The sequence below is a fragment of the Amborella trichopoda genome, chromosome 12, assembly GCF_054954075.1.
Source record: "Amborella trichopoda isolate Santa Cruz 75 chromosome 12, AtrichopodaSantaCruz75HAP2 v2.0, whole genome shotgun sequence".
NCBI classification, from domain to species: Eukaryota; Viridiplantae; Streptophyta; class Magnoliopsida; order Amborellales; family Amborellaceae; genus Amborella; species Amborella trichopoda.
The window spans coordinates 40,464,842-40,487,619 of record NC_142347.1 but is presented as its reverse complement, the minus strand read 5'-3'; the positions used below and the strand labels follow the sequence as shown (position 1 = coordinate 40,487,619).

The following is a 22,778-nucleotide window of genomic DNA, read 5'->3' as shown; positions in this document are numbered from 1 at the left end:
TTTGGTAGAAACAGTAACAACGCTGATCATTAGATGGAGTAAGGACATTACAAGTTCACAACTGCTGTTGTGAAACCATCTGGAACCTTGGTCTATTAAATATCAATACAATCAGGCCCATCTCTCTCTCTCTCACACACACACACAAGCAGGCCCACGTGCAGGCTATCATACAAGGAAGCCATGAGTTTGGAATACGCCAACTTGGGCCATATCCCATCAGCCTTTTCCACTGTCATATATGCATGAATCAAGCTCATGAATCAAGCTCCATACAATACCACCACCCCAGGCCACCAAGATGCAAAACCTCCTAAACAAAACCACTTCAACACAGAGGAACAAAGTGACCATTGTGTCACAATGCCGATAAAAACAATGTGTGCGCCTCAGACCTCTCTCCATCCATACCAACATGAAATCACCAAATCAGTCAAACTAAAACCATTGAACCCAACTTCGTCTTTTCCTAACTGAAACACTGCTTTGGCTGGGTGGGGTTAGAGTGATTCTATCCGCATTGGAAGCAGCCCACCTTGAGAAGTCTGGTGAAGAAACCAACTCTTTTAAAGCTTGACTAGTTGAATCTCTTGTAAATATATCCCATTCCTCCTTTGTAAATCTCTTCCTTTCAGGTGTAGTGTGAAATGTGGAGTAGTAAGTATCGGGAGTTTTAGGATTACTGGGTAGAGTCCTAGCAGTGCTTGAATAAGTCCCTGTTTCAGAAAACAACAAGATCATTAAGGAAACAATAGAAAAGGGAAATTATCAATGAAAGAGAATAAGAGGCAATTGTACAATGAATGCCTTTGATCATCGTATCATTTTTTAGCATTTGAAAGACCATATCTCTTATAAAATTTTGTGCTCGAAAAGTATACAAAAGTTGAAAAATAGTAGCCACTGAAAAAAAGGGACTTCAAAGACACTATAAATCTCCATCAAAGTTGAAAAATAGTGGCCACTGAAAAGAAAGGGACTTCAACGACACTATAAATCTCCATCAATAAGTGGTATAAGGATTGTGGATGTATTCTCAAATCATATATATGGGGTGCTCACACTATAGAGTAGTTTATAATTGTACTCAACAAATTTGGGACATTTATATACCTTTGTTTTGTACATGGAGCATTTTTTTGGTAAGGGTATTTTTTATCGCTAGGATGGGTTTAACATCATTCACATGGGTGTGACATCAACCACATAGATCACACTAGTGACATTTAATGCTCCATGTGGGTGATGTCAAACCCTATGTGGATGATGTCACACCCTATGTGGATGATGTCACACCCCTCCTAATGACCAAAAATACCCTTATTGAAAAAATATTCTATGTACAAAACAAGAGTATATAAGCGTCCAAAATTTGTTTAGTACAATTATAAACTACTCTATAGTGTGAGCACCCTAGCATAACCCATATATATTGTCAGCCCACAAGCTGACTGCTACAGTGTCAGCCAATGCCCCAGATTCAATCTGAGCTGATCTGATGGTTACAATCTCATTTCATATTTGAATTTTCATTTTTTTTTCTACAAATCCAAATCACTTGAAATTTTAGACGTTCATTCTTATCATCAAGGCGCACCAAATAAAAATATAAAAAAAATAATTCGCAAAATATAAATTGACCAAAATTTGGAGGTATTTTGGTCAATTTATATTTTGCGAATTATTTTTTTATATTTTTATTAAATTCCTCTACTTTTGAAGAATAGACGCTCCAAATTTCAAGTGATTTGGATTTGTAGAAAAAAAATGAAAATTCAAACACGAAATGAGATCGTGACCATCAGATCGGCCCAGATTCAATCTGGGCCATTGACTGACACTGTAGCTATCAGCCTGTGGGCTAACAGGATCTTTTTCCATATATATATATATATATATATATATATATATATATATATATATATATATAATTCTCAAATCAAATATGTATATGCATGTCCATGATCTCTATTTGAGAACAACTCCATGAATAATTTAGGTTAAGGGAATGGTGCAGACCTGGAATAGGAGAGTTGTGATGCCTGAATTCAGCCCGATGTTTTGCAACCTTGCGCGAGTGTTCAGTACCGAAAAAATATGCGGGCAAACTAATGGCCATGGCACTCTTGACAAAACGCTTCAACATTTTAAAGAGATACCTGAAAAGTGGAAAAAAACATATGGAACAACATTGCATCTGAATTTCAATCTGCAGAACCAACTCAAAAAACTAAAGTAAAACAATTTCCTTGTTTTGGCGAAAACAGAAGCTTCAGACACACAAAACCGAAGTTTTGGTATGTGCATGGACTTCTTTTCTCTACAAATGTTCATAAATTTATATATTTCAAAGGCCCCTCTATTGCATTTTGGAGTTACTGGTTATGTCATCATCATCGGAGCCTTACCAACTGAGTCAACCGCTCTAACCGGGCAAGTCTCAGGTGGTCAAAAAAGTGTTGAAAAAAATAAAAAAGATACAAAAAGAAAATCTACTAAAATAATAAAAGCATGTAAAGAATGATTAAAACAAAACACATTCAAATGAAGTTGAAAATTAATGAAAAAAATGGATTTTAATGAATCGATTTGTGCTTAGGGGTATTTTTAAATTTTTTTAAAAAAGATGGGAAAATATAAAAGTGAGTATTAATGACCAAAACAATTTTTAATCTTTACCATAATGTAAAGAATATTAATAAATGCATTACAAATCAAATTCTTTATTTTTGGAAATTTATATAGATTTTTTATTTTCTATCTTTAAATACTGGTTGATTAACAAAATTGCCCAAACCGGAACTGACTAGTGGGCCGGAACTGGCGATCTAACCGGGTGGTTAGCGATTAGATCGCCCGGTTTTGCAAACACTAGGTAAAATCCAACCTAAGAGTATTTTTAGAACCCCAAATTTGAGGATGTAACCTCCACAACCTAATGACTAACCTCAAAAGAAAAAAAAATCAAATCACATTTTGTATGTTCCTGAAAAATTAACGTCCCAGGATCGAAGAGAGATCATCCAATTTTTAGACAATGAGATCTAACCGTTGAAGAACTCAATATCCAAATTGTTTTTTTCTTTTTCGAAAATAATCATCTAACCAAAATTTTAGATTAAAAAAATCCTCACAATTAGCTCTTTCTCCCAAGGGGATTAAGTGTAGGATATGCTCCCGCGGAACATATCCTATGTCAGTTTTCTATTTTAAGGTACACATAAGATCAGTTCTAATGTCTTTAAACTGGTGCTTTTTGTGGATCAGTATATTACGACTTTGTTTCAACACTAAATCGAAATTGAAAACTATATAGTCAAAGTACTACGTTGCAAGTTGTAATTAATCAAATACTAAGTTTCATGTCAGGAGGTACAAGTTGGTTCAAATGAAAAGCTCAAAAATGCAAAAAGTAGGCCCAAAAGGACATGAATGGAAGTAGTAAGTAAAAAATATGGGACTTATGGCCTTAATGAGGGTATGGCCCTTGATAGAGCAGAATGACGGACCAGGATTCATGTAGCAGACCCCAAATAGTTCGAAAATGCTCTGTTGATGATGATGATGATCATTTAATTCTAATAAAACCTTTCAAAACTTTTAAGATCCATACAAAGGTGCTCCCCACCAATTATGGAACTCATGACTTCTGACAAACAACGGTGATATTGGACACAAGCATGAATATCTCTACAATGTCTTTCTCAATACCAATCAACAGCATCCCTTGTGATTTCTAGCAGAGTACATGAAGGTGGCATTCACAATAGGTTTCAAGCTACACTGGGTGTCCATTAATATCCCATCTGCAATATGCAGATGGTAAGTCCATTTTGTATGAAGCCATTACTCAACAAATGGCTTCATTGTGGCTGTTCCTAAAGTGTTTCAGTCACCTCAGGGCTTGGATTGATATACAAAAGACTACGTTATTGGGTATTGGAGTGGATGATGAAAGCATGAAACTACCGTGATAGTGCCTTGGTGATGGAAGAGGTTCCCTGACGAACAAGTATTTAGGCCAGCCAATATGTACCTGTGGTTGAAAGGTTTCAATAAAAGCTAGCAACTTGGAAGACTGGTTTTCTTATCACCAGAGAAAGGAATAGCTCTAATCAAAACTACCCTATCCCACCTCCCAATATACAACACATCCTGTATAGAATTACCATGTCAATGCTACACAAAATAAAGCACCTTAATTTCTTATGGACGGGTCCTCTAAAGTCTTAAAACACTATAACTACCACCTTGTAAAATGGGAATCTGTATGTATGCCAAAACGGAAGGGGCCTAGGCAATAGAAGGCTTGAAGAGTTCATTCCAGATTACTGGCCGAATGCTTATGGAGATCTGCAGAAATGGAAGATCATTTTTATAGCACCAGCTTATAGAACACCAATATGGAGCAACCAGTCTGATTGGTTTGGATTAAGTAACCAGTTGTAGGGACTCAGATGTTGGGAGTTTGAAAGAAAATAAGCTGGATGGTAACAGTAACCTAACTGAGTGCTTTCCCAGCTTGGCTGCTCTAGCTACTATCCTGAACACTGCCGTTGCAGATATTATTCCAACGTCAGGAGACCAATGTGTATGGTGTACCACATTCAAGCTGCTCTAGCTACTATCCTGAACAATGCTGTTGCTGATATTATTCCAACATCAGGAGACCAATAGGTATGGTGTACCACATTCAAGAGAAACTTCAAAGGCAACAAGCTTGATGAGGATATAGCCAAATGAGTTGTTTGCAAGAGCCTTTATGATGCAATTTGAAATTAGGAATAGGTTACATGAACTTTATTTAAAATTATTTTTTTAATTTGTTTTGGGCATATGCATAACATTTTTATTTTTGTACTATTTTTTTAATTTGTTTTGGGCATATGCATAACATTTTTATTTTTGTTGGTCGAATTTTGAGCTTAAAGCAGGAGGGGACTAAAAGGGGATTTAATCTGATGCGTTGAGTAGGATGGGTGGTCTCTTGTTTTAGGATTAATGTGGATCTCCTAGTTTGTTAAGACTTTCTTTTATGGATTAGCTTTTGGAGTGGTTAGGAGAGGAAATGGAAGTGGTGGACGTGAGCTACATGGAATCTCCTATATTCATAGGATTTAGTTGATATAGAGAGATTTTGGAGGAGGTTACATGAGAATGAGAGAGAGGGAGATTTACATGAGAGAGGGTTACGGAGAGAAAATATGGGGGAGAGAGAGCTTTTTGTGGTGTTTTTTTTTATTTTAGTAGACCCCAAATAATTGGGAAAAGGCTATTATGATGATGATTTCTTTTAGTTGTATTTGAAGAGGAATGACGTCCCTCTTTGGAACTTGGTTAATTGAGAAGACATAAGTTGTTTTGATCTTATGAAGGGATCTTTGGGGTGGACTTGCTTGTGGACCCTAAGCGAGCGAGAGTACATTTTCTTATCTATTTATTTTTACGTTTTATTTTATTTAATTCTTTTCCATCTTTCCCTGCATCAGTTGGTATCAGAGCGAAGAAGATACAAGCATCACAATGCCACCAAAACCTACTGTTGTGATCAATGATTTAATGCCACATATTATAGAATGTGTAAATAAATTAATAGAGGATAACCAAGTAGATATTGGCATAATGAATAAGAAGTTGCAACGGTAGGACACCAATCTTCAAGAAAGGGTGCTCGCAACCATGAAGATCCGACTCCACATTTCACCATAGAGATGAATAAAGTCCCAAGAACGACTCGGGGTGTCGATCCCGAACGTAACAAACAAATCTACCAGCAAGAACCACATCCTGTAGAGAGCCCATGACATCTCGGTATTAAAGCGGATCTCCCTATTTCATGGTAAGCTCTTTATTGTGCGTGGAAGCTCTAAACCCGATGGGTTAATATTTGGCAAATAAAGTATGAGAAATAAAGCATGAAACACATACAACAATAATACAAAGATTTACGTGGTTCACCCCAAAAGGGCTACATCCACAGGCATGGCAAACAGAAATCCACTATAGCAATGAAAGTTATATCAAAGATTTTGGAACAAATCTCGACAAAAATACAGTCGAGCAAACCCTTTTAATCTGACAACCATTACTGACAACACCATATAGAGACGCGAGAGCAACGAGAAACTGACCGACTCTCTCTAACTAAAAGGGAAACCACCCAAAATCTCAATGGGAACTGCTTCTCTACAAGAAACAAGCCTCTCAATCTTTGGGAGTCTAAAAGAAGCACCATCACAATGTTTTTGTCCAAAAGAAGTTCACTTCTGTCAAAGAGGAAACCTTGCATCTTATGCACAGGAGGTCGTGCCCCCCCCTCTCTCTATAGAGGAACCACCATTCCCATATGGTGTCCCAAATAGGGCGATTTCTCTGCACGTTCATCCCATATATATAAGATTATGAGTCCATAGTAAATAGGAAACTTCCTATTGATGCTACGTATATCTCAAAATCCAAGAGATAAATCCAAAAGTCCTAATCTTTTTGAATTTCTATTTTCTTTAGGAAACTTATCAATATCAATCTCAATCCTTATGGGAATATCTCAATCCCACAAAATATGGGATTATCTAATATTGGTGATTTTGGATAGCACCAAATCCAACACTCTCCACATTTTATTAATTGGTTGAGTGCAGTAGATTTTTTTTTTTTTTTTTAATAGAGTGAATTGCTAGAGGAGCATAAGGTTAAACTTGTTATAAGCAAGCTCATTTAGTATGTTGCCGGCTGATGGGAACACGTTCAATAATCTTGACTTCGCAGTGGGAAGGCAAAAAATTATGACTATCAAAAGATGAAAAAGAAATTGAAATAAAGTTTTCTTAATAAAATTTTCTTCCAGTGGATCATGAGCAAATTTTCTTCCAAGATCTTCAACAAAATGAAAAGAAAGTAGATGATTATACTGGGGAATTTTATAGACTTGTGGCTCGAAACAACCTCCAAGAGACTAAAGGGCAATTGATTGCTCAATACGTTAATAGGCCCCAACCAACCATTAGAGTTGAGGTCTTTCTACATCAGCCATGTAACTTAAGCGAAGCTTTTCAAATTGCTTTACGAGTAGAAAAGAAATTCTAATGAAGTATTAATAAGTACTTTTTTACTAAGGAGGCTTTGCACCATCCAAAATTTAATAAAGAAAAGAAGGATTCCTCCAAGGATACTTTTTTTCGGTGTAATGAAAGTAGGCACCCTGCATATAAATGCCCAAAAAGAAAGACGGAGGTACACTTGGCTAAAAAAGTTTATGAAATTCAAGATGAAGATCAACACCCATAAATACTCTTGCATGGGGATGAATTGGTCAATCAAGTTTGATTTCAAGCTTGAGTTCGAGCTTCTCCCAACCCGAGGAGGATGATGCAAATTGAATTTAGGAAATAGGTTATTTGAATTTTATTTTACTTTATTTTATTTTTTTAGGGCATAGACGTAATATTTTTATTTTTGTTGGCTGAATTTTGTGCTTGAAGCATGAGGCGACTAAAAGGGCATTTTAATCTAATGTGTTGAGTAGGATGGGAGGTCTCTCATTTTAGGATTAACGTGGATATCCTAGTTGGTTAGAATTTCCTTTACGGATTAGCTTTGGGAATTGTTAGGAGAAGGAATGGAAGAGGTGTATGTGAGCTACATGGAATCGCCTATATTTATGGGATTTTGTTGATGTAGAGAGACATTTTAGGGGGGTTACGCGAGATTGAGAGAGAAGGAGATTTACATTGGAATGAGAGAGGGTTAGGGAGAGAAAAAATGGGAGAGAGAGAGAGTTTTTGTGGTTTTTAAATTTTATTTTTTATTTATTTTAGTTGTATTTAAAGGGAAGAACGTCCCTTTTTGGAACTTGGTTAATTAAGAAGCAAGAAGTTGTTTTGATCTTGTGAAGAGTTTTTTTTTTTTTCTATAAATCTTGGGATAGACTCCCTTGTAGACCATTGGCTATTGGCTATGTTGGATCTTGTGAAGAGGTACTTGGGATAGACTCCCTTGTAGACCCTGAAAGAGGGTATATTCTCTCATCCCTTTATTATTATTTCTATTTTTAATTATTTATTTCCCATCTTCCCTGCATCACTTTTGTACCACACAATAAGGAGGACAAAGTAGGAGGCCAGAGAATAGGATCGTCCTCTCCATGTCCCTCATGTATCCAGGTTTAATTGATAACAACCGAACAGCAATAATATCAAGTAGGGCACGAAAGCTATTAGCACCACCTCGAGCTGAAGCAGTTGTCTGATTGTCGATATTTTAGATAAGATTCTCACTGTACATGATCTACAAGACTACAACATGGGGGCCTCGAAATTCCCAATTGGAGTGAAATGTGCAGGCCTGATGAGGAGTGTGTTAATCAACTGTCAATACACTGTGAAGTAGCACAAGAAGCCTGGGACTTTCTTAAACCACTTCAGTTTCTCATGGGTGAGCCCGCCCTCAGTAGAAGGCCTATTTCAGCAATGGTTTTCTAACAAAATACCACAAGAACGCCTAATTGCATGGAGGGTAGGGGTGGCAGCAATGGTATGGTCTCTTTAGAATGACAAAACCAATCAGAATTTTCAGGATCCCCTAAGGAATAGGCAGGCATTAGAGATAGCATCAAATTGCACATAGTGGTTTGTGCAACACCAAAAGGAATTCAGATGTCACTCAAAGGTGGATTTGGACAACCACTGGCAATCTCCCGCCTGAAGCACGTTACATAAAGACACCCAGTGGATTTGGACAACCACTGGCAAGCTACTACCTGAAGCACGTTACATAAAGACACCCAATCATCAAAGTGGTTGCCCCACAAACATGGAATTGTAAAGCTGAACTACAGGGCAACCCAGGCCCTTCGGGACTCCCCCAAAGAGAGGCCCTCAACAGTAGTTGAGGCCCTCAACAGTAGTTGAAGGTAATTCAAGAATACCAACTAACCTTTGAGATCAGGATTCATTTTTAAAGAAATTTTTGCAATATCACCAGGATGTCTATGTCATGAAGCCGCATTTGTGGATACTTGATGGGAGTCAAACCCTCTGCTGATGCTCTAGCTAGAAAGGGTGCTGCTCATAGATTGGCGCCTTTTACCACAAGTTCAGCCTCAGTGTAGAGCTTCATAATTTTGTGAACAGGTCAGATGCAGTTGTTACAGAAATTATGTACATTAACATCTTACAGAAATAAAATACATACAGAAAAAAAAAAGTTGCTTCACCGCCATGCAAAGAATATCTTGTATTAAAAAATAATAATAATAGCATTGCATAAAAACGTACATGAGTTGAATGCTTATTAGTACAAGGAAACAGCAGGCCATATGAGTAATGACCTTGGACTACAATGAGATTAATGTAGGAATACCTAAGATAACAAATGTGCACAATTAGTTGTTGATCCTGATTCAATAAAGAAAGGTGGTTGTGAGGAAGTTGATATGAAGCTATTCATTTTAGAAGCATCTTTTTTTTTTTGTCATTTTCAAAGGTTCTTCGTCACTCTCACAGGAAAGGTACTGGGTATATGGTCATGATTTGGTTGACATACTCTGTCATAGTGGCTCATTAAAGTCGCAAGTTAAACAACAAAAGGAAAATCATGAGAAAACAAAGAACGCAAATTGTGAAACACATAACATAGTACTTGGGAGAGATGGAGCATTTGGTCTTATCCATGACATCAATCCCACAAATTTTGTGGTTTTAAATTTTCCTCTCCTTTCCCCATTTTGTGGTTTTAATTTTTCCTCTCCTTTCCCCATCTATGTATACATCTCAGTCTGTTTTTACCCTCTGTACAACTTGATGTTTATAGCACATTTCAGCCATGAATGATAGTGACAAGTTGCACATCTCTCCAATAAAAGCCAAGAACAGTGACAAGTTGAATACGTTTCCACAAATAGGCAGTGTTTCATTTACCGTACAAGCAAAACTCAGAGATTTTCAGACAAAAGTTATAAAGTGGCACTAATTTCTACAATTTACTCTTGAAATTTCTGCATTATAAATCCAATAGCTAGATGAAAACCAAAACATCATTTGATAAATTAGACCTGTTACATTCGGTACAAGCCCTTGTTTCTTGTGATCAAAATGTCCCTATAATTGAGCTGAAAAAAAAAATCAACGGAAACATACCTGAATAAATCAAGAATGAATCGTGGCATGAAAAAGTTCCTTGCAGTTAATGAGATAATAACTTCAAAAATCAATATTCCAGTTGCCAACAGTGCGTCAAGGGAACTCTAGATACAGCAAAGGGCTTGTGAAGTCAGTATTTCTCTTGAAAGGGATTATTGCATTATGTCATAACAATATATAAAGAAAGAAGAGAACCGAAAGACAGAGACATGCAGACATGGGTATAACTATCACATGGACATGCAAACATATCCACAAGCATAGCAGAAAGTATGAGAAAATCCAAGTTACTTTTAGAAGTTAAATCATGAAAGGAACAATGTAAACTAGCAAATCTCAAATCCAGAAGATATCTGCATCCCAAGGAGAAGGGATTCAGCATAAATTTAAGATCTCTGATCAGATAAGGGGGACGCATGGGACCACCCCGCGACCATGGAGAGCTGCATGTACAAAGTAGAGTCCAAAAAAATGTTTCACATGTTGGTATACGTCAAAGGATCCCTCGATTTGTACTAAAATGTTCACATCTTTTGGGCTTTGCATTGTAGGCCCCATCATAAAAGACTAGGACAATTGGGACAAGAAATGAAAGTGATATAAAGATCTAATGCTTGCGTATACTAATGGAAATATCCAAATGCATACCTGAAGTATCATAACTGCAGAAACAATCCGAATTGACCATTTAATGAAAGTTGCAGTACTAGCATCAACAGAGCCATCTTCAGAGAGGACAAGTTTGCGAACACCCCAAAATCCCAACCAGGCCCCAGCCAGGCCTAAAGAAATCATCACAAATATAGCCACCTGCAAAATGAAACAACCCAAAAACATTAAATTATACCAAGCATCACCAGATCCAGTGTAAATTTTCAAGGCCAGAGAATACCTAATAAAATAAAGATGGTGTTCATTGTGCATTAAGGTAAGAAGAGTTCATTGTCAATTAAGTAAGAAACATTATTCATACAACAATCTATCCATGGAATCAATTTATATGAACAATACGCTTACATACAGGATTGTACATGTCATTGCTGATTCCCATCTCCTCAAGCATTGAACGCAGCAGTACAGATACGTGGCGAAGAATAACAGAACCCACGCCCACCTGCCTCATAAACAAGATAATGTCAGCTTTAGATGGATGAGTAGATGTTTATTTAATACAATCAACCAAAATGTAATTGTACCTTTGAAGCAACAAAGCAAATGACTTACAATAGACCCGTAGAGAAAAATTGCAAGCGATCTCTTCCGGCCTGTTGGTAGCAGCTTCATCCCCTGTTATGGGAAATGTAAGTCTTTGAGACAACTATGGAGTAAAAACGTATTCGAAAGAATGATACCTTTACAGCAGACAAAATTCAGAAAAACATGAAGGAAAGTGACTTGGGGCATGTCCACAATGTAATCTTACAAGGTTACCAACTTATCAAGTGCAAGAATTTTGAAAAAATAGCATATTTAAACTGAAGCCATATCTTTCAAGAGAATGAGCAAGGGCTCCAAGAAAAAAAATCAATCAGATATGGCAGGGACTTTAGGAAACAAGCCAGTGTGAATGAAAATAGGGGAAGAATGCTATAATCTGAAAAATTATGGAAAGCCTACGTCCATTGGGGCCGTCGCTTCCCAATGAAATGGATGAGAGAGAGTGGTCATCAAAACAACAATGTATCAAAAACTCCACCAAAATTGGAAGCATCAATGGAAACATGTTTACTATGCACATGGTCATGTGCAGGGAGCCATCTTATCTTGACCCCTTTCAAAGCATAGGAAAATAAGCGACATGAATATCCAAGTGATAGGTTAGACAGAAAGGCCTAACCCGAACCTTATCACAGATCAACTAGTACCAATGGTTCTCATTTGGTTTCCAAATTTCCTCCTCATTATGCTGCTTGAACTCGGTGGATGTCACCTCCTACCGCACCCTCATTGGTAGAGGATGTCTCATCCTCCGTGGAGCAGCGCAACAAGGCAATCATTCAACGAGGATATCAGAGTTAAGATGTGGGAGGCCTGTCAACCCCTTTCCTTAGCATAAATCACACATAAAGGTCCACTCGACAAAACATCTTACAAAGGACCCACAAGTCCTATACATCTGTGGCCTACTTTGGGTAGTTTATTATCTCTCTTGGTGACCCAATTCTTTAGACTGATGAACCTCTTATGAAGTACCTTCAACCTTGACCAACCTTGGGCAAGATGCAAAATTGGTCCGGCTAGGTGCATGGATGCACACGCCCATGTGGTCAAGAGACAAAAACCCTTGGTGCGAGACCCTAGGAAAGTGGAATGGATATATGACTAAGATGGTGGGACTTGGTTGACCATCAAGTCTAACTGGCTGAGGCTTGGTTGGTTGAAATCATAGGCAATATCACAAAATGGGACATGGGCATGGTCCATGTGTAAGAGGTAATTGACTATAGTCATACACTTGGTTCAGCAGGTGTACCGACACCAATAGTCAAGTGAGGGATTCGAATTCAAAATGTGTAACCACCCTAGATATGAGCTTGTATAATGGTCGTAGGTCATGTGAGAAAGAGTTAGTGCACATGAAATGGGTAGAGGCATTAAGAGCAGTATAATGACTATGCATGTCTGAATTGGCATTCATAAATAGTAATGACCCCTAGAGTGGGTTGACTAGACCCTTAACCCCCTTAATGAGTCATGTGGCCAGCCATTGATAGTGAGGTGTGAGTTATTGTAACTGCCACCTAGGTGATGGGCAGTAATGGTGGTGTAGGACTTAATGGCCATATAAATAAGGGAGAGTGTAAGGATGCATGTTTGCCACTATATGAACCCTTGCCCAGACCCCTTAGAGGCACTTGCTTGTTTGCATCGACCCTCTTGAGTGTGCTTGTGGAAGGATGGCCTTCCCTTAGTCGAGGTTCGACTTAAGCTTGGCACCACACACCTGAGCCAAATGAAAAACTAGGCCTGGTGACACCAAGCTCACCAGATAATAAAAAAAATGCATCACAAAAATAGCCATAATACATGCACTCCCATTGCAACACCATTAAAAAGTATGCACTCCCATTGCAACACCATTAAAAGCATGCACTCCCATTGCAACACCATTAAAAAGTATGCACTCCCATTGCAACACCATTAAAAGCATGCACTCCCATTGCAACACCATGAAAAAGCATTTACGCCAAAGATGGCTATTTAATGTCATCCATACAACATAAGATGAAATGGAGACAATCGCCACATCAGAGTGGTTACAGCAAGAATAAAATTAATATGATAGTCCTAAGATCACCCTCAAGTGTCAAATATCCAAACATAAGAGCATAAACAAATAAATTTTAGACATGATCAATTACCTATTGAATTGCGAAAATCATTTGTTAAATAATTCCACATATTATTGTCTCTTGGGAAGGAAATGTCATATCTTAAGAGCAGAAGTGTCATAAAAGACGTGGGTCAAGCGCTCTTCTTATGATGAGACGTGAAAGTGATCTGCACATAACACCTGACCAATGAACTTTAATGAACACAAATGTGCAGTTTGTTGCAAATTGTAAATCAGTCAACTATGAGATAGGTGGTTCTCATGTATCCCAAGTTCCAATATTCTCAATTGTCTAATTCTACCCAAGAAGCTCAAAGCCTCATATCAAATTGTTAAAGTTCAAGAGAGCAACTGGAGGCCGTCCTTTTACAACAACTTCTTCACAACTTGCAACATATTATAGAAGCTCTCAGATTAACAAGTTAATTTGAGAATGGGAAGTGACATGCATAATATAGAACAGGTCAGCAGCAGTCATATCCTAAGGTGAAAACTAAAAACTTAAAACTAAACATCATCTCAATTGGCTAAGGGAACTTCCAAAACTAAGAGAAAAATTAAATTTACTTGTCACTAAAATTGAAAGAAGAGATGTTCAAAATCCCCCCAAAAAACTGGAGGATGACACTAGAACCTGATGTCAATGGCATTTTACACAAGACGCCTGGCCCCCAAATTTCCTGACGGGAAAGGTGCGTGAGAGCATCTCAGCACAAATCGACTCCAAAATTAGAGGGAATGCAGTATTTTTTGGGTGCCCTCATAAAAAATAACTGAACATGTCAGCTAGTTCACACACAGATCCTAAAACCAAACATCACTCTTTACATAGATAGTCTACTAATAAAAAAATTTGAATTGTCAATCATGACTAAATGTGTAATATTCAGGATGGAACAATTGAGCTAATAATATGCCCAGGGCACCAATCACTAGAACGACAATGCTTATCTAGTTTAAAGCCAATTAGTTCTAATAGATTGAATGAACAAAGATAATCCACGCACCTGAAAGAGGACTATCAATATGACAAGCATTATACCAATAGCCATTGCAGTGCCATAGTAGAAAGTCACACACTCGCTGATAGCAGGTGCTAATGCCATCATTAATAGTCCCATGGTGAGAAAGAATAAGCGATATAACTTGAATTCTGCAAATATATAGGTCAGGTCAGAAATAGTCACTAACCAACTGAGCATTTTCAATCAGCTAACAGAATTTAAAACAAATAAATGCTTACCTTCTTCAATGGATACCTCAATAACCTTTAAGAATGGATCAGGCATTCGTATATCGAGAAGCCTGCTATCATAAGGTGATATAGTCCATACCAATGATCCCTTTGCAAGCATCTCCCACTTACTCGAAGGGCACATCCCAACTTCAATGGAAGCATTCCTGCAGTAAAATGCCACTAACTAACTAAAAGTTACAAAACATTGTAAAATATTAACATATGATCTTTAAACAAAGACATTGTCAAAGACCAATAATGTGAATTCTTTCACCAAAAATGGCACACACGAAGCATGCTAAGCAATAAAAGTAAGAGCTCACCTATGGAAACATACTTCAACCTTGTGGGAGTGAAGACTCTTGGTTGGTTCAGTAATATTCACCTTCACCTTCATAGAATTGGCATATCTCAGTAAATTGTGAATCCTAGAAAGGCCAATGATGCGGATTCTTACAGCTTTCACTGGGGCACCAATCTTAGAACCTGGAAAGCTTCCTGACAGGCCAGAAGATATATACAGTGTAATAGGATTGGCAACATCTGCGAAAAAAACACAACCCCTTCAATAACACAATAGACTGGACTACTCTTTTGGATCACTGTTCTCAGGTAAGTGGAAAATTGAATTTCTTTTTTCTTTTCTTCTTTTGGATTTCCATTTTACATTGGTTGGAAGGGAGGAGAGATATGAGATACAACACAATATGCTATGGGAAACAACTAAGCAGTAAATAATTAGACACACATAAATGGCAAACCAATTGCATAAACGAGCACCAAATGAGGTGTTTCGTAAATAAAGATTGACACCTCAAGAAGGTCCAAAAGGAATGCACTTAGCACACACATTCAAGCACTTGACCGATCATCAGAAGTTCCCAGGTGAAAACACTTAGGCTAAGAAGATGCCATCCAGGGAACACACTGAAAGTTAAATTGTTCAGTTTAAAACATCAAAAAATATAATAAGCACCTAAAAAAGTTACCAAATTGGAAAAAAAAGGCACTTTATGATTGAGATATAATTACCAGTTTCTAGCCCTAACCCAAAAAAAAAAAACCGAAGAAGCTTATTAAGAAGCAGTAGGAAGTCAGTAGCTACAGGCAAAAACAGGTACAGTAACTTGAAGTTGAAAATGAGGAATCTCTCGACTTCAAAATCAATTAATAGAATTATATATAAGATGAGCAATAAATTTGTCTTTCCATTGCTAAGTCTTATACTAAGTTAAACTTCTTCCCCGGGATCGAGAAAACATCAAATTATCACTCAACACCAAAGGTGATGAGAACCTTGGAAAGATACACCCATGATATGATTCCATGCTTCAGTGTTGTACTTCATGATTCTACATTTCAGTATTTTATTTCAATTTTCTTTAAATTGGATATGTCGTATGAATCTTAGGCTCTACCAATTTACCACCAAGAGAAAAATTAGAATGGAACATCCAAAGAGAGAAAAATTCCATCACCAAGAGGCAGGGGAAATGCTATGGAATCTCATCACTAAAAACTAAAATGCTCAGAAATTTGCTTACAATTTCAATTCTTTTCAAAGCAACACATTTTCAGTCTAGTGCCATTGGAAAGGCAAAATAATTGAAACTCGTCGTTACAAGAAGAAGAAGAAGAAGAGAAAGCAAATCAGTGAAAAAAATCCCTAATTTTCACCAGAACTCGTATTTCCAAAGAAACCTAACAGTCATGGTCATTTAAATCCGAATAGAATCAAGGTTCATAACAGAGAAATTCAGGCATTCAAAGTCGAAAACAGATACAGAGACAACAATCCTCACCTATCACAAGTTCTCGCCTTGAGTCATCCGCCATTATAGAAGAAGACTGTAAAATGATGGAGAGAACGAACAAGAAACTCATACGATTACAGCTCCAACACTCCATTACGGACTCTTTGCTCTATGCAGAGGATTTCGGAAAATTTCTTTTGGGAATTGTGGGACAAATATTAATAATAAATTAATAATACATCCGTTTCTTTGTTTGCGAGTTTATTTATGAGGGAACTGGACACACCTGTTGTTGAATAAGGGCACGTCGACACGAATCGGACGCGACATTGAGAGGCGGTTGGGAATCTGGACGCAACCAATGGATAAAAAATAAAAAAATGAGCGTGGTTTGTACAAGGCTGCCCTGCCCCAAACAATTGATGTACTTCTATAAAAAGTGCTGAAAGGTGATATTTGATGGTTAAAATATTGGTAAATTATCGCTAATATACCCCATTGAAAAAAAAATTTAACTTCTCGTAATCTCACCCACACCATTTTACCTTATTTTATGTGAAATTTCGGATGAAAATGTCATTTACATTGTACCATAAAAATAATTACGATAATTTTATGACCGTTATGTCTTAGTACCGTAATGTTCATTATGGTACTCTTAGTACCGTAACGGTTTTTAAACTATTACCGTGTTAAGAGATTTTTTTTATTAATTATCGATTCATCCTAATCTTGGGCTATTACGGTACTCTTAGTACCGTAATGTTATTACTAAAAGTACCGTGATGGTTTTTTTTATTATTATCTTGAAGCATTACAATACTCTTAGTACCATAATGTTATTTAAAACCATTACGATACTAAAAGTACCGTAATGGTTTTTTTCTTAATTATATTTTTTTACTAATCTTAGAGCATTACAGTGCTCTTAGTACTGTAATGTTATTTAAAACCATTACGGTACTAAAAGTACCGTAATGGTTTTTTTTTATTTTATCTTGGAGCATTATGGTACTCTTAGTACTGTAATGTTATTTAAAACCATTATGGTACAAAAAGTACCGTAATGGTTTTTTTTTTTTCCCTTAATTATATCAATTGACCAATCTAGATTACGATATTAAAAATACCGTAATTGTTTTTATGAGACAACGACTACCGTTAAGGGCATTTTCGTCCAAACTTTTGTGAAAATGGGGCAAAAGGTTGTGGGTGAGGTTTTGGGAAGTTGGGATTTTTTTTCCAATTTCTTGAAAATATGGGTATATTGGCGATAATTTCCCTAAAATCTTTTAAATGGCTTGAAAACTTATTTTATTTTTAATTATAGAATTTAAATTTTAAAAAGATTAGATCAAGGCAAATCTATAAATATTTAGAAAATATTAAAAATCGATGGCTCAGATAATGCATTATAAACTATACTATTTCTCAAACTTAAATATTAAAAATCAATGGCTCAGATAATGCATTATAAAATACAATATTTCTCATCCTTAAATTTCATGTTTTTCACCTCTACACATCTTGAAGTCTAGGTGATCAATTTGATGGTAAAAATTGAAAACTCATCCTCTAGTGAATTGTTGAGGTGCACTTTAATTTGATTGTTTAGGGCCTCAACCTTATATAAACTCTTTTCTAAGTTAAATACCACACCAAAATTTAATATGAGCCCTTGTACATTAAAATCCGTTGAGCCTATAATTTATACAATGCAATATAATTGAGCAATATAAATTGTGCCTAAAAAATTGTTTAAAAAAAAATTTAATACGACCAACATTTTTTCATCAAAACCTTTTTCCTATTAATTGGGGTAGGCGATGAACATTGTGTAATTACATTAATTGGTACAAATATCAGGGCATATAAAATGACATGTGTAAGCATAATGAGCCAAACACTTATTCTTAAATAATAAATTCCCCTTATAATGTAGTGGAAGTGTGGAACTAATACATTTATCAAAGGGTGTGGTTTCTATAAGGTTGAACTTTAAACAATCCAAGTAAGACATACCTCTAAATTTTATCATAACATGTAATTTTGGTGAAATAAGTTCTTAGGATTATCTCAAAATCTATTTTCATATCTAATTATAAAATTTTAAACTAAAAAATGGTTAAAACCAAGTAGATATATAAACATATAAAATCTTGAAAATGGACGGTCTAGATAATGTATTGCAAGATGCACTATTTCTAAGACTCAAAATCTTTTTTTTTCCCATATTCATATATCTCGATGTCGAGATGATCACTTAAAGTTTTTTTAAAATTAAAACAACATTTTCCAATGGATTTTTGAAGTGCATCTGTAATTCTACATTTTAAGGTTACCACCTTATATAAACTTTTTCCTTTATCAAATCATCAAAAGCAAATCTCCTAATTGAGTGCCTATCCTATTATTCTACCTCAAAAAGCCACATTATTAGGGAAAATGAAAAAGAAGGATAAACCTTTGTGTGTGGCCCCACCCATGTATAAAACATATATAATAGTTACCGATGATCGATCTAAATGGATGAAGACAACTGTAGTCATAATGTCACAACTCCTCTAAGGGTTTGATCATGATTTAACTGCGCTCATATTTATTTTATTTTTTAGTACAAATTATTTAGACATAAAATTTTGGGTGAGCCCACTTCTCATAAGGCGACGTCTAATAAAAATTTAAAATATTTGAAATAAAAAATAACCAAAATACCTTTACAACTTGCAAGATTAATTTGGTCATTTTGTTCTATAGTAAATTTTTATGTTTTATTAGGTGTGATTTTATACAATGATGAGTAAACTTTCTATATGGCACACCACATATAAAACATCTATGATAGTTGTTTCTCAGCCGTTTGATCAAGATCAGATGGTTGAGAACGTGTATAGTGTTTCATTTTTCTTTGTTTTTTTTATACGTCAGATCGAGCACAAAATTTTGACACATATCCCTATCACATCACACAATTTTAAAAATATATAAAAAGTATTTTGATAAAATTAAAAGACCAAAGTACCTATAAAACCTTTAGGGGTGTTTTAATCTTTTTAATTTTTATTTTTTAATAATTTTACATATATGCCGCAATTAGTTACATATGCCCTTAAATTTTTCACCTTGACCTGATTTCTAAAAGAAAAAAAAAAATTGAGGAGTTTATGTGTTCTCTTAGCCATCAAATTAAGATAGAACTAGTTCGGTTAAGGAAAAAGTTTATATAGGGATACAACCTTACTTATAGTAAAATAATCCATATTGTCTATTTTATTTGTATGATGTAGATTTCATTGATGCTATCTTGAAAGATGTATCAAATATAATATCACAATCTCGCTTCTACGAATAAGATTGTCCCCTTATATAAAACTTAGTCCAAAATTCCTTATCTTTTATACACGGCGCGCCAAATAGAAACTTTTTCCTACAATATGGGTACGTCCCAAAATTTAAGTAGTGATATAAAACAATACAAACTAAAATATTTTTATCTAAAGTTATCCAGACCGGGCCAGACCCGTGGTTAGATCGGTAGAACTGGTGACCAAACCCCCACTCCAATATAGGCAATAAATTGGTACTTGCTGAGGACCGATCAAAACCAGTTGTTGACTGGTTTACGAGTTTGATCATCAGTTTTGTCGGTTCTCTTGGATGAGCAAGCTTTATTTTTTCCCCACCTCTCTTTCTATTTTTGGGCTTTATTTTTTACTTGTTTCTTACCTTGTCCATTTTGATTGTATATGATATTTTTGTTTCTAAGAATTTTATGGCTAAAAGCAATGGTTTAAAAAACGGTTCGGTGACCCGGATCGGGCTCTCAAAAAACCGATTCGGATCGGTGAATCGGCGATCCGGATCGGGAATCGGGTGAATCTGTTAGAATAAAGCTTAAAAAAATCCGAAAAAATTATTAAAATTCATTATAAATATTGTTTTTTAGGAATTCAATAAGAAATGAGGGTACTCCATTAAGAATTTTCATGTTTTTGAATGAATATGCGAATATTGATATGTTCTTTCCCTGCATGAACCGCCATTCAGCATTTAATTTACATCACACAAAAGGATAAACATAGAATTATCATGGAATAAGTATATCAATATACATGGACTACAATAAAGCATAAAATTAGTAACATATGATCTAAAAATAAAATGATAGACGACGTTATTGTTCTTCTTGGTCACGCTGGTGCCATTAATTGAATTTGTTTAACAATTCATTGATTCGATCTAAAAACAAATCATCGATTTTAGCAGGCGTCTGACAATTCCCCAATCCCTGAGTGTTAGTGTTTTGTTGTGTTCCCAATCTAAAATCCCTGAAGATTGTCCATCCTTCATGCTCACCTATACTGTCGTGCTCATCCCTACACTGTTGCTGTTGGGACTCGATATGTGAATAATATGGCTGCGATAGGGTGGCCACAGAATCATCATCTCTCTCATTTTCTCTTTGAATAATATGGATTAAAAAAAAAATTAACAAATTTTAAAAAAAATCGATCATGGATTAAAAAAAAAAAATCACAAATTTTCAAAAAATTCTATCATGGATTACAAAAAAAAAATTGATCATGGATTAAAAAAAAAAATCACAAATTTTCAAAAAATTCTATCATGGATTACAAAAAAAAATTCAATCTTGAATTAAAAAAAAAAATTACAAATTTTCAAAAAATTCAATCATGGATTACAAAAAATTCGATCATGGATTACATAAAATTCGATCATGGATTACATAAAATTCGATCATGGATTACAAAAGAAAACAAACAAAAAATTCAATCGTGGATTACAAAAAAAGAAAAAAACAATTCGATCATGGATTACAAAAAATTCAGTCATGGATTACAAAAAACTCTATCATGGGTTACAAAAAAAACAAAAAACAAAAAATTCGATCATGGATTACAAAAGAAAAAAAAAATATTTCGATCATGGATTACAAAAAAAAAAAAAAATTTTGATCATGGATTATAAAACATTCGATCATAGATTACAAAAAATTCTCTCATGGGTTACAAAAAAGAAAAAAAAAAACAAAAAATTCGATCATGGATTACAAGAAAAAAAAACAAACATTTCGATCATGGATTACAAAAAATTCGATCATGGATTACAAAAAATTCTATTATGGGTTACAAAAAAAAACAAAAAATTTGATCATGGATTACAAAAAAAAAAAAAAAAAAATTTGATCATGGATTCCAAAAAAATCAATCAAGTATTACAAAAAAAATCTATCATGGATTACAAAAAAAAAAAAAAAAAAAAAAAAAAAAAAAAAAAAAAAAAAAAAAAAAAAAAAAAAACAAAACCGTACGGGACTCGCCGATTCCGTACAGTGAATCGGCGAGTCACTTTGCAGAATCGTCCGGTTCTCTCTAGAACAGGACGATTCCCGTTTTTTTCGCCGATTCGATCCGTCCATGACGATTCCCGAGTCGAACCGGGCGAGTCCGATTCGACTCGGCTTTTTTTTAAACACTGGCTAAAACGATTGTTTTTTGGGAAAATATCTCCAACCCCATATTTTTAAGCTTCATTTCACAATAGACCCAAGGTTTTAAAAGATATTTTGGGGTATAAAAATTGTAGATTTTATTTCTTCTAACCCCCTGAACTAATTTAAACCTGTTTTTTTAGGCAAAACAAATCTAAAAAGACATGCATTTTCTAAAAGTCATCATCCCAAACTTCTACAGAGAGAGAAAGGCTTCATGAAGGTGAGAGGTTACCGAGAGGAGAGAAAGAGGTGTTTGGATAAATACGTGAGGAGAGAGAGTGAAAGACACAAGAAGAGAGAGAAAGAGAGAAATTTGGGGTATCTAAGTGAATAGAGAGAAATGATTAGTTTTTAAAAAAACATGTCTTTTTCATATTTGTTTAAGTTAAAAAATAAGTTTAAAGTGATCAGGGGGTTAGAAGATATTTTTGAAACCTTGGGTTTAAAAAGTTTGGAAATTATTTCTGTCTATTTACAAATTTGCACATGCCACTGCTTTCGCACTTTTTAATGGAGTTTTTATTGGCTGTATCTAAGACTCTTAGGGCCCGTTTGGTTCGTTGGATTCAAATTTCAATGAGTCACTTTTCTTGGAAAAGTTGGAGAGAAAGCATCTTACAATTTTCGGAGAGCAACTACATTAAATTTTAGAGAGAGGAACTACTTAAAATTTTTTAGAGAGAAGTATCTCAAAATATTTAGAGAGAAAATTTATCTTAAATTTTAAATTTGAGAGAGACAACATATTGGAATTTTAGAGATTAGAAATTATCTCAAATTTTAGATGGATACACTACTT

The 22,778-nt window shown here is 35.4% G+C and overlaps 1 protein-coding gene across 6 annotated transcripts; it reads right to left on the bottom strand.

Annotated features, from left to right (window-relative positions):
* On the bottom strand, positions 1 to 16,879 carry LOC18446974 (uncharacterized). Of its 6 annotated transcripts, XR_016045846.1 has the most exons (12): positions 16,513 to 16,879; positions 15,168 to 15,253; positions 15,034 to 15,101; positions 14,717 to 14,874; positions 14,481 to 14,626; positions 11,364 to 11,426; positions 11,161 to 11,253; positions 10,788 to 10,949; positions 10,137 to 10,243; positions 8,935 to 9,111; positions 2,020 to 2,159; positions 1 to 716 (listed from the first exon to the last, which is right to left on the bottom strand). XR_016045846.1 is itself a non-coding variant. In XM_088853786.1 (11 exons), the coding sequence occupies exons 4-11, from the start codon at positions 14,850 to 14,852 to the stop codon at positions 439 to 441; spliced, it is 1,125 nt and encodes a 374-aa protein (XP_088709912.1). In that variant the 5' UTR covers positions 14,853 to 14,894; positions 15,034 to 15,101; positions 15,168 to 15,253; positions 16,513 to 16,879; the 3' UTR covers positions 1 to 438. The 6 variants fall into 6 exon arrangements, 4 of the variants coding, with proteins under 4 accessions (XP_088709912.1, XP_020530855.1, XP_011628037.2 ...); XR_016045845.1 differs by having other exon boundaries at positions 15,034 to 15,253; XM_088853786.1 differs by lacking the exon at positions 8,935 to 9,111 and having other exon boundaries at positions 14,717 to 14,894.
* Between the last annotated feature and the right edge of the window lie 5,899 nt (positions 16,880 to 22,778).